The sequence below is a fragment of the Conger conger genome, chromosome 19 (assembly GCF_963514075.1).
Source record: "Conger conger chromosome 19, fConCon1.1, whole genome shotgun sequence".
Taxonomy (NCBI): domain Eukaryota; kingdom Metazoa; phylum Chordata; class Actinopteri; order Anguilliformes; family Congridae; genus Conger; species Conger conger.
In genome coordinates, this window is record NC_083778.1 from 5,665,873 (window position 1) to 5,682,668 (window position 16,796).

The 16,796-nt window shown below is 46.5% G+C and overlaps 2 protein-coding genes across 2 annotated transcripts in view; one reads left to right on the forward strand and one right to left on the reverse strand.

Moving 5' to 3' along the window:
- Nucleotides 1-242: 242 nt before the first annotated feature.
- prl2 (prolactin 2) lies at nt 243-3,118 on the reverse strand. The gene is made up of 5 exons (XM_061229830.1): nt 2,945-3,118; nt 2,144-2,368; nt 1,677-1,784; nt 1,178-1,363; nt 243-437 (listed from the first exon to the last, which is right to left on the reverse strand). Exons 1-5 carry the CDS (start codon nt 3,116-3,118, stop codon nt 243-245), a joined length of 888 nt encoding a protein of 295 aa, XP_061085814.1.
- Nucleotides 3,119-13,997: 10,879 nt separating this feature from the next.
- The window catches only part of nell2b (neural EGFL like 2b), a 56,445-nt gene continuing 53,646 nt past the window's right edge, over nt 13,998-16,796 (forward strand). Inside the window, exons 1-2 of the mRNA XM_061229907.1 lie at nt 13,998-14,327; nt 14,647-14,775. Coding sequence (XP_061085891.1) covers nt 14,276-14,327; nt 14,647-14,775 — 181 coding nt within the window. The 5' untranslated portion in view covers nt 13,998-14,275. The remainder of the gene's footprint in view (nt 14,328-14,646; nt 14,776-16,796) is intronic.

Genomic DNA, 16,796 nt, shown 5'->3' on the forward strand with positions numbered 1-16,796 from the left:
AAACCCCTGGACATCAAATGAGATTAATTAAGTACAGGTTTATTCGGAAATAATTTTGATCGATGAAATAAAAATGCTTGCAAAAAAAAAAAAAAAGATGTTTCAAGAAGTCAGTCAGCATTAAGCACCCTTCCGAAAACAAAAACACAGCCATCATCTTCAGTGACAATTTCAACTGAGTCTAACTTTTCCAAAATGGCGGCCGGCTCCCTTCTCCATCGACGCTGGTTTAAAATGGCCGCCTAGCAGCCGTGCTCGGGGTCGACGGTGCACTTGAGGAGGCTCAGGTAGTTGTGCACCTTGTGCGAGTCCCTGCGGAAGCAGTGCAGCAGCAGGGCGGGGCCGAGGGAGCGTCGCTGTGCGCTGGGGGGGGGAGGCGGGGCGTCAGGGGAGGGGACGCTGCTCACACCGTTACCCAGCATGCCTAGCACCTGCATCTGCGGGAGAGGAGCGAGCACATGGTCAGTGCTATGAGCTTTATTTGGGTGAAATATAAGCGTTAAAGGCACGATAGGTAATTTCGGACTTCTAGCGGTCAAGAGAGGAATTGCAGCAACAAACACGCTCCAACCACAACACTGCTTATCCCTCCCCCTTCTCTGTGAACGCTTGGACGTTGAAACGCCATTGACTGTTGGGAATTGGAACCATTTTTCAGCCAATGAGCTTGAATTATTGTCCAGCTATACAATGTTTTGTGAAGAGTGCTGGCCGGTCAACTGCATATTTTGAAACCCAAATTTCTGGACTGTAAACACAGGCAGAGGGTGAGTCAACATGTCAGAGAGCCTTTTTTAATGAGATGAAAAATCATACCTACTGCACCTTTTTAATGCAGTGAAAAAATAGTTGTTCAATAAATCTGGGTGTCTCGGTGGCGCAGCCTGTAGAGCACTGACCGCATGCTCATTGCGAGCCGCGACGTCGGCGGTTCGAATCCGACCGTCTGACATTTGTCGCATGTCTTCCCCTCTCTCTCGCTCCCATTCTTCCTGTCTCTCTATACTATACTGTCCAATAAAGCTGAAAAAGGCCTAAAAAATAATAATTTAATAAATCTCATCGTTGTTCTCATGATGTTTGAGATCACCGTCTCTCTTGCGCTTCCCTGCTTGTCGCACGGCTAGGCTGAAGTGGAGCGGGAGCTGATGTTTGAGATCGCCGTCTTTGGCCTTACCTTCTGGGCCACCGTCTCCACGCCGCTGAGGAGTTTGTGGGCCATGTCGCTCATCTCCAGGGCCTGGCTGCCGCTGCCGCGGCCGGGGCTGGGGAGGTCCTCCTGGGGCAGGCTCTGGTGGAGCTGGAACAGGGGCTCTCTCCACGCCGCCAGCAGCTCCAGGATCACCGCCGTTAGCTCTTCCCTCTGTGGGGGCGGGGAGGGGGGAGGATGTGTTTGCACCAGGTATACAGAGCCCCATCAAACACAGGTGTGTGTGTGTGTGTGTGTCAGGCCTGAGTCAAGTACTTGGTGCAAAAAACATCATCCCTCAGACTGCATATGTATGGTCACTTCAAGCGTTTGGAACTGTACTTCGCTCTGGGGTCTTTCAGTACATTTGTCCCTGGTTCTGATTTGTCGTTTGTGGCCAAATGCCTGGAATGTAAAAACCTTTTTCGACGTTTTTACTGAGCTTGGCGGTAGGGAGGGCGGAGGGGTTGGTGGGCAGCTTGCTTACCGCCAGGCTCTGGGCGTTCTCTTTGCCGTTGGGTGTGAGGATGGCGGAGGTGTGGCATTTCCGGCTCATTCTGCCGATTTGGTTTCTGCTGCGGAGAAAGTTCTGCTCCTGCACGAGAACGTCGGGAGAAGCGAGGTCAAAGAAGAGCTGTGTGAAAAGCTGCTTATCCAAGGACTGAATCAGGCATCACACAAACCTGTATATGTTCCTATTTTTTCCCAGTAAATCATCTGTGACTATCTGTGTAAAACACTAGAAACATGAGTTCAAGGGGAGCAAATTTAAATTGTTTTTGCTCATTCCTTCTACCTGCAACCAGTTGCTTTTGGCAATTGCGAATTGCTTGGCCCTCAAGCAAATGGCAAAACCTTGGGAACATTCCGAGAGGTAGAAAGGCACCGCTGCCTTGTGTACAAACAGACGAGGAGGAGGAGGAGGAGGAGGAGGAAGAAGGTGAAGGGACTCACCCACTGGGAGTGCAGGTCATTGGAGAGCCCGTGCATCCTGGCCGAGTGCTGGAGGACCCTGTCGAGGAGATCCGTCAGGGAGAGCAGCTGGCACCGGGCCTGCCCCTGGGCACAGACTGGAGCTGCCCGTGACCACAGCCCCTCATCCAGGCACAGCAAGACCAGCAGCATCACAGACACTGCAGGGACCGGCGTGGGGAGCGTTAGCATCACACACTGCAGGAACTGGTGTGGGTAGCGTTGGCATCACACACTACAGGAACTGGTGTGGGTAGCGTTAGCATCACAGACATTGCAGAAACCGGTGTGGTTAGCGTTAGCATCACACACTGCAGAAACCAGTATGGTTTGCATTAGAAACCAGGGGGGTATATCACAAACAGGATTTCTGAGCTCAGAGTAAAACCCAGAAACCTTGCAAAACTGGAACATGGACTGATCAGCTGTTCCGGGTTTTACTCGGTGAATTTATCCAGCTAACTCGATCATCCTGCTTCTTGATATAACCCCCTGGATTATTACGCTTGCATCTGACACCGGAGAAACCAGCGTTATTTGTGGTAATAGAAAAAAATCACTCCGTATAAATAAGAACTTATCGCAATCTCAATACACGAGTTGTCGCAATAATAATGGTTGTATTCATAAATCAGCAATCCAGCAAATGGTTTATTAATAAAGTGTATATAATAATCTGCATTTTAAAATGAGCAGGTCTAAATGATAGCACAGTCAGCATGCATCCTTTTCCCAAAGTCAGCCTCGTCTCCGATAAGCAGAGAGTGGAGCCGTTCGCGTTACCTTGCGTCCTTTTCGTTGACATTCTCTGAGCTGTCCCCTTGTGCTCCTGCCAGTCCTGAGGGTGGGCCAGTCTTCAGCCCGACTGTGAGGAGCGCCGTCGTTATATGGGTACAGGACAGGGCAGGGCGGGGCGGGGGTGGGGGCGGGGGGTGAGCGTGGGTTCATATTAGTCATGTTCAGGCCCTGAAGCTCCTTGACAGCCGTATGTAATCATCGAGCAGAGGAGGACGTCATCACCAGAAAGCAACAGGAGGAGATTGAGGATTCCCCCCCACCCCCCGCTCACCCCGCAGGTGAACCTCTCAAAAAAACAAACCTATTATCCGTCACTGAACCTCGACCACTGGTCTGTGAATGGTGCGGGTCTGTGAATGGTGCGCGTCTGAATGGTGCGCGTCTGTGAATGGTGCGGGTCTGTGAATGGTGCGTGGCTGTGAATGGTGCGGGTCTGTGAATGGTGCGGGTCTGTGAATGGTGCGCGTCTGTGAATGGTGCGCGTCTGTGAATGGTGCGGGTCTGTGAATGGTGCGTGTCTGTGAATGGTGCGGGTCTGTGAATGGTGCGCGTCTGTGAATGGGGCGGGTCTGTGAATGGTGCGGGTCTGTGAATGGTGCGGGTCTGTGAATGGTGCGGGTCTGTGAATGGTGCGGGTCTGTGAATGGTGCGGGTCTGTGAATGGTGCGGGTCTCTGAATGAGAGCTCTGTGGGGATTTTCCAGTGAGCGAACTCGACTTCGGTTCATCCCCCGACTTGACGTGACCGAGCCGTGAGGGGAGTGACCCCGCCAAAACGCCCGCCTGACCTCCGTCGTGGTCTCGCGGCGCACGTGCCTGCCCCGCACGTGCTCAGTGGGGTTTCTGTACAAGGGACAGCAGCCGTACTGGAGAAAGGGCACTCTGTCATTGGCCGGCTCAGCTTTTCAGATCTTCGTCTGTTCAGTGCAGAAATTTGCTGTGCGTCTTCATAATAGTCACTATGCGAAGGGAACAGACATTTCGCAGCAAGTTGTATTATTAATGACAAAAGAAAATGTATGCAAGTTGAAGTTGAAGTTGTACCCAGCCAAACTTCAAATCCAGGTCCATCTTTCAGCCCTGTTCTAATCAAGTAACATAAACAAGAAGACGGGGAAGCGGCTGCTATCACCAGAAGGTGTAACGTCCATTCCATGGTAGGTTTTTCTCCTGAGGAATGTGGGTTATGATTATGGTTGCTTTTTGACTCTCTGACACAAACTCTTGACTGATGTGAATTGGACCATATAGAGAACCGCAAATAAAGGCAACCGGCATCCCTGTGTTCAGAAGACCGTGTTACCTGCCCTGTTCGTAGTCTCTTGTTGGCTAAAGCTTCCTCACCACAATATCACAGCGGGGCACTATTACTATGTCTCTGTATGCTGAAATGGATCGCGTTTGTGACTCGTTCCAAGTTTTTCTGAAAACAGAAGGAATTATACACTCACAAAAACGAAAGCTGATCTGGAAGTATTTTTGTATTTATTCATCATGAAAGTTGCACTGTTGTGCAGTGTAGTGAGTTTACGTTACCAAGGCTGCGTGTGGAAAGTGCCGATTCTAATCTAGGCCTTAAACTGTCAATGAAGACCTAAACAGACGGAGGGCAGGCGGAAGCATTTTATTCACTCATTCAGTGGGTTAACCGGGGATCGAGCAAGTGCATTTGTGTTTCAAGCAATGTTATAAATGACCAGTCAATGATTTAAAGTGCATAACAGTCAAATACCTAAACCTAAACAGGAGAGGAGAAGAAAAACACTTAACCACTGAGTAACTTTTGGTCACTGGCGGTTCGCGGGTGACCTTTGGTTTCTGGTTTTGGGGGTTAGTGGCAGAGCTTTGGTCACTGGTTTGCTGGTTAGCGGGAGAGCTTTGGTCACTGGTTTGCTGGTTAGCGGGAGAGCTTTGGTCACTGGTTTGGCTGTTAGTGGGAGAGCTTTGGTCAGTAGTTTGGCTGTTTGGAAGTTCAAAAGCTTTTTTCTAGAGACACAGTGTGCAGTTGAGTAGGCCTCAAGCCGAAATGAATTTCACATGAATAAAAAAATGACCAGGGCTTGACGTTAACTCTAACCAAATGCGGGCAGAATTCTGAAGCAAGACTATGACCCGGGGCCAGTGAGTCTTTGTTTTGGGTGACGTAATGGTTGGAATGAGCGCAAAAATCCCCGCCACGTGTACTTGCGCACTATCTCTGCCAGGCAGCGACCTTTGACCTTTGGCATGAGTGGGGCAACCCCCAAAACGCCGGACGTCACAGATAGAACCGATGGTTTCAGAGCATGAGACTGCGAGCCCTTGGGCTCCACGTGCAGGAGCCGGACGAGCGTCGGCGTGAGGCGTGAGGCATCACATTACATCACATTACATCACATTACATCACATTTGGCAGACCCTCTTATCCAGAGCGACGTACAACAAAGTGCATACCCATAACCAGGGCTAAGTGTGCTGAAAGACCCTAGAGCAGGGGTCGGCAACCTTGGTCCTGGAGAGCCGCAGGGTGTGCTGGCTTTCGTTGTTATTTGGCATTAATTGATCAGTGAAAGCCGTTGATTACACAGTTAACTCGCCTCAACTGGTTTCTTGGGTCTGAATCAGGTTGCTTATTTTAAGGTGGAGATGAAAGCCAGCACACCCTGCGGCTCTCCAGGACCAGGGTTGCCGACCCCTGCCCTAGAGGGAAGTGCAATTTCAACTGCTACCTGCACAACAAAGATAAGGACCAGGGCCCATTTGATATTTATTTTTATTTATTTATTTTTCTTCAAACTGCAACACGCAAATGTATGAACAAACCCCTTAACTAGCCAAACACTGCTTACCTAGCCAAACTAAAAATACTGATAGACAGAAAGTAAATCACAGAAAGATAACAATTAAGGTTCACAGGGAGGTAGGGAGGGACGGGGAGAGGTGCTGCTTGAAGAGGTGCGTCTTAATTTGCGCTTGAAGATGGGAAGAGATTCTACAGTTCTGACCTCAATGGGGAGTTCGTTCCACCACCGTGGAGCCAGAACAGACAGTAGTCGTGAGCGTGAGGTGGAAGTTTGAAGAGGGGGAAGTGCCAAGCGGCCTGTGGAGGCTGAACGAAGAGGTCTGGCAGGGGTGTAGGGTCTGATGATTTTTTGTAGGTAAGCTGGGGAAGACCCCTTAACTGCTTGGAAGGCTAGCACCAATGTTTTGAATTTGATGCGAGCCATGACAGGCAGCCAGTGGAGGGAAGTAAGCAGGGGGGTGACCTGTGAGTATTTGGGAAGGTTGAAGCTAGGAGGACAGCCAAGAGGGAATTGCAGTAGTCCAGGTGGGACAAAACCATCGCTTGGACCAGGAGCTGGGTCGAGTAGGGGGTGAGAAAGGGGCGGATTCTCCGTATGTTGTATAGGAAGAACCCTGGTCCTGGAGAGCCACAGGGTGTGCTGGCTTTCGTTGTTACATGGCATTAATTGATCAATGAAAGCCATTGATTACACAGTTAACTCACCTCACCTGGTTTCTTGGGTCTGAATCGGTTGCTTATTTTAAGGTGGAGACGAAACCCAGCACACCCTGCGGCTCTCCAGGACCAGGGTTGCCGACCCCTGCCCTAGGGAAATGGAGAGATCCAGATGGGGAGAGGTAATAGCAGGGATGAATATCATTTCAGTCTTACCTGGGTTGAGCTTTAGATGGTGGTTGTCCATCCAGCTCTGGATATCACTCAGGCAAGCAGAGATACGGGCTGAAACCTGCGTATCAGATGGAGGGAAGGAGGTGAAGAGTTGGGTATCGTCCGCATAGTAGCGGTAGGATAGACCATGTGCAGTGATAACGGGGCCAAGGGAACGAGTGTAAAGAGAGAAAAAAGAAGCGGCCCGAGAAGTAGGGCTCAATCCAGTCCAGGGCTGTGCCACAGATGCCCGTTGCTGCCGGGGCGGACAGGAGGATGGAGTGATCCACAGTGTCGAAGGCAGCAGAGAGATCTAGAAGAATGAGGACAGAGGAGAGGGAGGCTGCTTGTGCGGCATGGAGTGATTCACTGACGGAGAGGAGCGCGGTCTCTGTCGAGTGGCCCGATCTGAAGCCAGACTGATGGGGGTCTAGCAGGTTGTTGTTAGAAAAGAAAGAAGAAAGTTGACTAGACGTTAGTGTGAGGCACGTTAGCATGAGGCACGTTAGTGTGAGGCGCAATAGCGTTAGTGTGAGGCACGTTAGCATGAGGCACGTTAGTGTGAGGCGCATTAGTGTGAGGCACGTTAGCATGAGGCGCGTTAGTGTGAGGCGCAATAGCGTTAGTGTGAGGCACAATAGCGTTAGTGTGAGGCACGTTAGTGTGAGGCGCATTAGCGTTAGTGTGAGGCGCAATAGTGAGGCGCATTAGCGTTAGTGTGAGGCGCGTTAGTGTGAGGCACGTTAGCATGAGGCACGTTAGTGTGAGGCGCAATAGCGTTAGTGTGAGGCACGTTAGCATGAGGCGCGTTAGTGTGAGGCGCAATAGCGTTAGTGTGAGGCACAATAGCGTTAGTGTGAGGCACGTTAGTGTGAGGCGCGTTAGTGTGAGGCGCAATAGCGTTAGTGTGAGGCACAATAGCGTTAGTGTGAGGCACGTTAGTGTGAGGCGCGTTAGTGTGAGGCGCATTAGCGTTAGTGTGAGGCGCATTAGCGTTAGTGTGAGGCGCGTTAGCGTTAGTGTGAGGCGCATTAGCGTTAGTGTGAGGCACATTAGCATTAGTGTGAGGCGCATTAGCGTTAGTGTGAGGCATGTTAGCGTGAGGCGCATTAGCGTTAGTGTGAGGCACGTTAGTGTGAGGCGCATTAGCGTTAGTATGAGGCGCATTAGCGTTAGTGTGAGGCACATTAGCGTTAGTGTGAGGTGCATTAGCGTCAGGCGTGAGGCACATTAGTGTGAGGCGCATTAGTGTCAGGCGTGAGGCGCATTAGTGTGAGGCGCATTAGTGTGAGGCACGTTAGCGTTAGAGCGAGGCGCATTAGCGTCTGGCGTGAGGCACGTTAGTATGAGGCGCGTTAGCGTTAGTGTGAGGCGCATTAGTGTGAGGCGCATTAGCGTTAGTGTGAGGCGCGTTAGCGTGAGGCGCATTAGCATTAGTGTGAGGCGCGTTAGCGTTAGTGTGAGGCGCGTTAGTGTGAGGCGCATTAGCGTTAGTGTGAGGCGCGTTAGTGTGAGGCGCATTAGCGTTAGTGTGAGGCGCGTTAGCGTTAGTGTGAGGCGTGAGTGCGTTAGCGTGAGGCGTGAGCACGATGACTGCATCCAGTCCACTGAAGGGAAAGTAGCATTATTAGCCGGGGTTGACCTCGATGTTATGAGAGAGCCGACATAAGAATGGAGAAGTCGTGTGCACGTGTGTATGGCTAACACTGAGCTCCATAATGTTTGGGACAAATACTTTTTTCACTTTGTTTTTTTTTGTGTACTTCTACACAATTTTAGATTTGCAATTGAACAATTCACACGTGGTTGAAGTACATGTTCTCAGATTCTGTTTAAGGGCTTTATACACTTTGTTTTCTCCATGTAAGAATTGCAGCGCTTTGCCATTGCTGGGCGTCATAACAATTGGGACTTATTAGGGTTTCCTACTTTCTCATATCCTTTGCACGCAATGACCACACAGTGACCCATAGACCTCACCATCTGCTGATGATCTTCTCGACTGATGGTCTGCCTGGCCGTACTACAGTTAACTTCTGTTCCTGCTTGATTCAGGGTCTAATTGTTTTCTCTTACGCAAAAACGGTAAAAGTTTGTTTCGTTTTCGGTTACCGCGTGAGCGCCTTACGCGGTCGGCGTGACGCACCGAGTCAGCACCTCGGGCAAAGCTATGAATGGCCCAGCGCGCCAGCCTCGCGTTCAACTCTGCCTGCCGCGCGATGATGTCATGTACATTACAGTACTTAATCTTAGGTCTACAGTCTTCCTGCTCAACCCCTCATTAGTCCTACAGTGATGTCACGAATATCCCCTTGCTTCATAGAATATTTAATATCCGGTACCGGTGCACTTGTCAAACAATGTACGTCTTCACTTTTTGTGTCAAACATTGCTAATTGACATATCAGTGTGGAGATAGGTGGGTACTCTGTGTTTTTTTTTATTCAGACGAATTGGTCAGTTTATGAGCATGAACTGCTCGTTGCAGGTCCTGCCAGTTACTGACGAAACTGGCTTTATTGTGGTGTGCAAGGGGGAATTCAAGTGTTGCAATTTAAAGACAGAAAATACATTTCGATTAACTCCAGAAAAAGAAAAGAAAAAACCCCCAAAACAGCAGCATTGCGTTAGCGAGCGGTGAAACTAGGGGCACGTTCAGTCGAAAAACATTTTGCTACAGTTTCCATGTTGAACGATACGTTCCCTCCCAACGGCGTGAAACGTTTGCAACAGGCTTTTAGGTAGCCTACGTTTGTTCCCGTTTGGCGGGTATGTCGGGGGTGCAGCCCGAATCAATAATGACGTAGGCCTACGCTTTAAAGACCGGAGAACGCCCTCTCAGACGCCGTCGTAGCGAATCGTCCCTGCTTCAGTCAGTCTGCCCAAGGTTTGCGGCACCGTGTTCGACGAATAACTGTCTCCGTTTGAATAAATGTTTTGTCGGGGCCGAACGTGACCCTGGCGAGGGCTGGTTGGTGAAACGAGTAACGTGGGGGCAGTTGACCTATCCGGTGTGGTGGGGTACAGGGCGAAACGAGGAATACCAACCGTCGCTCCGGGCTGCTACGTAAACGGAGCCTCCACGCTGCCTCGCTCACGAGAAATGAAGAAATATGAGAAATATGTCTGTAATTACTGAATACGGAAGGGTCCGGGGACGGATTTATCAGAAGAGGGACCATTTTTAAATGGTCACAGCCAGAGGACAGTGGGCCATTGAGAGGAATGGCGAATTAATTTAATTATTAACTCATGAACAGATTTCTCTAATTTGATAAAATATGAGATAATTAGAACTAATATGTTGTACATTTTACAAAATAAATGATATAATAAGGTAAATGGTTGGCATTAATATAGCGCCTTTATCCAAAGCGCTGTATAATTGATGCTACTCATTCACCCATTCTCTCACACGCATGCACACACACACGCACACACACACACACACGCACACACACACACTCCAACGGCGATTGGCTGCCATGCAAGGCAGCAACCAGGTCGTCAGGAGTGCTTATTAGTTGAGGTTAGATCTGAAAAGTATGTCACTGTAGCAGAGTCCTGGAGTCCTGAAAGATCCCCATTTCTTTCACAAATGTTACATTTAATTGAGAATCAATTTTGGGCGAGAATGGTGCAAACGTGACGAAATGAAACCTTGTTTGTAGGAAGTTCAAACTAAACCTTGTTTCACCGGAGTTCAAACTAAAGAGATCTATACATCACAGATGCGTAAGACACAGAAATGTTGCTTTAGTTTAGACAAACGTAAGGAACTGCTTTGGCCTCAGGTTTTCAGAAATCAGGTGTAATCGCAACTTTTTTTTTGGAGGTCCTAGGCGTACCTGTTCAACTTTAATAGAAACGTTTTGATCAAACGGTTATGTTTTTATGTTTTATTGCATTGCCGAATGTTGATGTTCTGTTCACGTCATGTTAATGGAAGTTGCCTAGTGACATTTTTTTATCATCTTTTACCTTCCATATTTCAGACACTGGCAAATTTTGTTTAACTGTGTACGTCTTGAATTGTATAGAAACTGCAAACTAAAAGCTTCGTGCTTTGACATTTTTGTACTTTATGATTTTTAAAATATAGACTCATTTTTTCGAAATATTTATTTAATACTATAAAGCAATGAATATAATTACCAGTGAGCATAAATTCTGTCTGTTTGGAAGTTGAAAAGGAAAAGACGGTCCGGTGGCCCCACCTACTGGCGTATATATGAACTTCTCACTTTGGGATTTCTCGCTGCAAATGGAATTCATGCAACGTACATTAGGTGGCGGTCAGAGCGCATTCCTGAGAACGGCAAAATGCCTCTATGAAATAAACGGGTTTCTTTGACTTAGAGTTGTACCAAACGTCGTTTTGCGAGTCTTGTCTGAATTCTCCGAACCCTGTCCGGTTGAATGACAGATGCTTGACGAGGGAATGTGTCGCTTAGATGCAATGACTGCCGTTTTATTTATTTTTATTAATTAAAAGAAATTGTGACCCGTAGGTTATGAGAAGCATACATGAATACATATTTCACAAAAATATGCAAGAGATTCTGTAGACCTCTGTAGAAGGGCATGTCGTCTGTTACATTACATAACTTAGACTAATTTCTATGGACCATAGACGGCCATTCGTGAACAAATAATAATGAGCCATCCTCATTCGTCTTAAAGCCGTATTTTATACATATACATCTTCATAGCGTAGGTAGAGCATCGATTAGAATTGCTTTGCGGCCTCGAAGGGTGGCGGTTATTTGTTTTTTCTTTAAACCAGGAAATTCCAGGTCATTTGAGGGACTGATTCTCACCTGAAGTTCTAGACGCGTCTCAAGGATAATTAAAGGAAACGGGATTGTGCACTAATGGAGTGCCGCATCAAAAGGTCTGAATCCATGTATAAATGACTATTTATTATAAATTTGAAAACAAAAAAAAAATGTTTTCACTTTGTCATTATGACTTACTTATTCAGTGTAGATTGATGGGCATGATTTGATCAATTTACAATCTACAACAGAAAGGGTGAATGTTCAGGGTTCCGAATACTTTCCGGAGTATTTTTTTTAACTTTTTTTGGTATTACTTATTGGTATTAGTGGCCTGTTGCCCTTCCACGTCAAGGTTTGATATGTTGTGTGTTCAGAGGTGCTCTTCTGCATACCACAGTTGTAACCCATCATCATTTGACTCACTAACTGCTTCCTGTAAGCTTGGACCAGTCTGGACTATCTCTGACCTCTCATGAACCAGGCATTTACACCTGCGGATCTGCCGTTCACTGGATATTCCGTTGTTTTTCGCACCATTCCCTGCAAACTCTAGTGACTGTTGTGAGAACCATGTGAGAATCACATTTCTTACCCATTCTGACATTTGGTCTGAACGGCAGGCATTAATACCATGTCTGCTTGGTATTATGCTCAGAGTTGCTGATTGGCTGATCTGATATTTGTATTAGGGCGGCCTATAGCGTTGTGGTTAAGGTAAATGACTGGGACATGCAAAAAAAAAAATCCAGTGAGCAGCAGTTCTGCAGGCAGAAACTTGTTAATGAGAGATGTCAGAGGAGAGTAGCCAGACTGGTCAAAGCTGACCGGAAGGTGACAGTAACGCAAATAATCACACATTACAACAGTGGTATGCAGAAGAGCATCTCTGGACACACAACACATCATAACTCGAAGTGGATAGTCTGTAGCGACAGGAATATAAGTAAAAAAATATATATCGATATTGAGCGACCAAAACAATGTTGATTTGTCTGAATTTTTAATCCCAACATGGACTCCTGCTATTGAACACATCAAACTCCATCTTGAATTGCCAAATTAGCAGACATCATCTCGTTTATTAGTCCAATAGTTTCAGAGGATGTGGATGAAATGGACTTTAGCAAGACCTGGAGATGTAGAAAATGCATTGATCCACTCGTTGATCTACGAAACTGGTATACCTACCATCTGAAGGGCATGCATATTGGGTCATTAGCCAAGCTAATGTTCTGCATTACATAAAACCATATGTCATCATGAATTATGTGCACAGCGAGGAAAAGGTGAAAGGTCGGAACACATTTATTTTCCGCAATCCTTGCCCGAGAAACTTCCTTTAAGATTATAAAGGGATCTTGGATGTATTATGACCAGAATGCTTATGAGTTGTTTTTCCCGTACTGTGAAGACTCAACAGGTAACAGATTATTTGCTTTCTATAAAGACTTGGTTTGTTTCCACTAAGAGGTTAATCTCGCCGATCCTAAATTCAGATGATTTACGCCAGCTGTCCAACAGAAGGACGCACGCACTCCGTTATATCTGTCCGCTCCATATAAATCGTTTCATTGCCGTATTTGCATTTATAGATTTTTTTTTTTTTTTTAGAGTGGGATTTTATAGACGACTGCATTAAGGATGACGTGACCTGGGCGTTTCGTTGCGAGCGAGTTGTGATGACCTGGCAGAATTTATGAAATACGCGACCCCACTGCTCGTTAAAAGCAAGGCTCATTTTTGATGCGGTCTTGCCTACATACTTTTGAAGGTTACTGTCATTCAGACGTAGCCATTCATCAGCTCATTAACCCTTCTAGGCCTGAGATTGCAAATATGTGATTATAATGATAGTAACTGAACATTCTAATGCTGATGTAATAACTCACTACTGGTAATGGAAAGCATTCGACTCCGGTACTGACTTCGGTACTGCCGTACTCAAGTCTAACTACTGCTGGCTTTAGAGTAGAAGTGTAGGGCAACGTTTTATTAATTAACCTACTACTCCGTCTCTTATTGAGGAAGCAGGTTTGAAAGATAACGGTTATGGTTGGTGTCGTCCGGGGAGCAGTTATCTTAATTTGTACTGCTGTGGGAGGAATTAATGTTTAGTCCTTCAGCGCACGGTGCATTAATTGAGTGCGATTAAGGTGTTACCAATGTTCTTGGTGTTCTTGTCCTTCTCGGTTGATTTTTGAATTGGTAAAACAGTCACGAAAAATACAATGAATGTATTTCCGTAAGTCCGTTTCTTAGCGGATTATCAGTTGTAGAAATAGCACTAGGCTACACGTATGTACCTTAAATTGTTTTTGTCCTAGCCTATAGGCTACTCGTCTGGTCAGACAAAAGTCTATAAACTAGGCTATAGCCTAAACTAGCGGCAGTAATTTAGTGACAAATTTCTCATTTGGCCTTTGGTTTGTTTTCAATCAATTTAATAATTAGGCCTGTAAGCCTACAGTTGTGAAAGACATTACAAAACACGATTTAGGTTATTGTTCAGGAGAGGGCTTCTCGCAGAAGGATGCTGGGTGTGCGCCGGCCCCCCCATTTTGATCCTGGAGGAAAGGCGCGCTCCCTGCGCGCGTGCCCGTAGTTCACGTCCAGTCGCGTTTGGTGCTGGATCATCTCTCGCCGTGTGTCTCCTGTTCTACCACGGATGATCGGATAACCGCCATCATACGTGTTCCGCTGAATGGAATATATTTTCTTTTTTGAATTTTCCCATCGTGTTTGTGTTTGAAGTTCCGGCGATGCAGTGTCGGGTATTTGGGGACGTGTAGCACTGCGCTTCTGCGATTGCCTCGCCTCGTTTACGGTCCAAACAGCTTCGTGAAAGTGAACCGGAAAACATGGACTAATTTGTTTTTCGCTCACGATGGGATTATTTCGACTTTCTTTTGTTTTCTGTACATTTCATATATTTTCAGGTAAGGCTGGGAGTGTTGTCATTGGCCAGTGATGCTGCACAACAGGCTAACAGTAGTTGACAATATCTAAACCTCAAACGAACGACTTGTTATTTAGTATTTCGCCAAGTGGTTGTTTTTTTTCTTATAGCGTGAGAATATTAATATTTTCAAGGTGTGGTATTGAAAATGTAGTGTGATGAAAATCTGTTTGAAATCGCGTCTGTCTGGCTGTTATTTAAAGGCGGAGAATTCATGGCCAGCCGGTCGATGACAGTACAGATAACGTTTCCTCATGGCATCTTTGTGTCTGTTTTTTTTGTGTGTGTGTGCTCTGAAGTTTTAGGGTTTGGTGTCGACCCCGCTTTGCGCATAAACGTATTCAATGAATTGAAGCTAGGAGCGTCGTTTGCCGGAGTTTCCCAAGTCCATGGCTTCCACAACGAAACCAGAGCGTTTCTATTCAAAGGTAAGCTTGTCAACGATTAAATGGAAAAATAGCCTCATGGATGGTTGCAATCGCTGTTCACTGGTGAATTACATTTTGTACTGTACTCTGAAGTGCGGCCCCGGACAGTACTCTTTTTTTTTTTTTGGCACCCCTTGTCTGTCGTACTTGCCGCAGAAGAAACATGCTTTGAATCTTCATGCACTCAAAGCCTATTCGTTTTCAAGTTAGAAATCTGGAGAGTACTGCTCTAGCGACACATCACAAAAAGCAGTCACAGCGCAATGGTGTATTTCTGTACATAAATAATGTAGTAGTATTATTTGTATGTAGTGTATCTAACTTTGGTTATATACAAGAAGCATCTCTTGTAACAGGCTCAAGGTAAACTAGGACAGAGTAGCTACATTAAATATTAATTTCATGTCAACTCCCCAGCAAAGGCAATCAAACAGCAGCAGGAAAATATAGTGACCTCGGACAGTTGTCAGAAAAGGTTAGCCTGCTCTCACCACGGGCGCCCGTTTCTTATCGAGCTGAACTGAACCTATAGCAACACGATGCGGTTTATGAGCATCCATTTTACCCAGACGTGTCGTTCTGCTGCTCTCAAGTAGCCACGGTAGACTCTGTGATATACCGTTTTTGACAGTGGCGGTGAAGTCCAAGTCGTTTGTCCAAGCCCAAACGAGCACCCGTTCAAGGGAGAACGTCCAATTAAATTCCAACAGTTGCGAGGATTTGTGGTGTCTACGCTGTCTCGTGCAGCGGCCTGAATCATAGCACATATGTCCCTCTGTAGACTATAGGCGCTTGATATCGACGTTCACTTATTTTTAGGCTATCACCTCCCCACCTGCCTGTACTTCCACTCTAGTTTTGCTCGACTGTTAAAGGGAGACGGCAGTGAAAGTTTAAATTAATTAGTGATATTAATACGCATAAGGGCGGCAAATGAAAACGGTTGATTGTTTTTCTTCACGGCTTGTTGAACCGCAACATCTTCCCACGGCGGAGTTTGACGGAATTAGGCTGCGGCCTCGATTGGAAACAAAGCACGACGTCTTCCCGAGCAGATGGGACGCTCGGGCACAAAGAAGTTTGCGCGGCGCGGGGATAATGAAGTTAGCGGATTACAATGCGGCGCGGTGGTGCCGGGGAGAGAGGGAGGCCGGCCCTGGCGGGGCTCTGTGCGGCTTTGTTGGCTCCAGGCAGCAGCGTGGCCTTTGGGAACTAGTTTGACACCATAGCGTCTGGCCCAGGATGTTTAACCGTGTGTCTGCAGGGGTAATTTCCTTCGCCTCATTACTGCTTTCTCAAGGGAATGATACTATATTGGACAGCGAGCTGCATCCGTATGGATTTGGCTCCTGTTGTATAGTCATTGGAAGCTCATTTTTTTGACGCCATATTTTAATATAACGGGGGTTTTGCGGGTGACCAGCTCTGACAGGGCACTGAAAACCTGTGGATTTAATAGATTAATAGATTCCATACTTCCTTCCAGTTTTACGCTTACACTATACACACACACACACACACACACACACACACACACACACAGTACTGTGCAAAAGTCTTAGGCACCTGTATAACATTCTGTACAGATAAGATTCTTTCAAAAATAATTCAATGATAGGTCCTAAATAAACATACTATACATTTTACATTACATTTTAGTATTTTGGCGGAATAGTTAAAAACTGAATCAAATCAATATTTTTTTGTGACCACCCTTCGGCGTTAAAACTGCATCACTTCTCTGAGATAGCCAACGCTGTCCTGCAGTTCTATAAGACAATCAGCAGGGAGGTTGTTCCAAGCATGTTGGAGAACTTGCCACAGTTCTTCTGCAGACTTTGGTTGGCTCCTTGCTTCTGATCTCAGACAGCCTTGATCAAGTTTTTATGTAAAAAGTAGTCAGTTGCTCACAGTAATATATTACTTATTAAAATTAAATACAAAAATGTCTCTGTGTAATTAAATATTTTGTAAAATGAATATTTGGAAATCTCAAATGTGTTCTTTCATATTAACACACA

What these genes read in the sequence shown, in the direction of transcription:
- prl2 (XM_061229830.1), bottom strand. Translation starts at nt 3,118, where the DNA reads ATGACTAATATGAACCCACGCTCACCCCCCGCCCCCACCCCCGCCCCG. An exon ending in AGAACGCCCAGAGCCTGGCG is followed by an intron (nt 1,364 to 1,676) that starts GTAAGCAAGCTG and finishes CCGCCCCCACAG; the next exon opens with AGGGAAGAGCTAACGGCGGT. An exon ending in TGGAGACGGTGGCCCAGAAG is followed by an intron (nt 438 to 1,177) that starts GTAAGGCCAAAG and finishes CCTCTCCCGCAG; the next exon opens with ATGCAGGTGCTAGGCATGCT.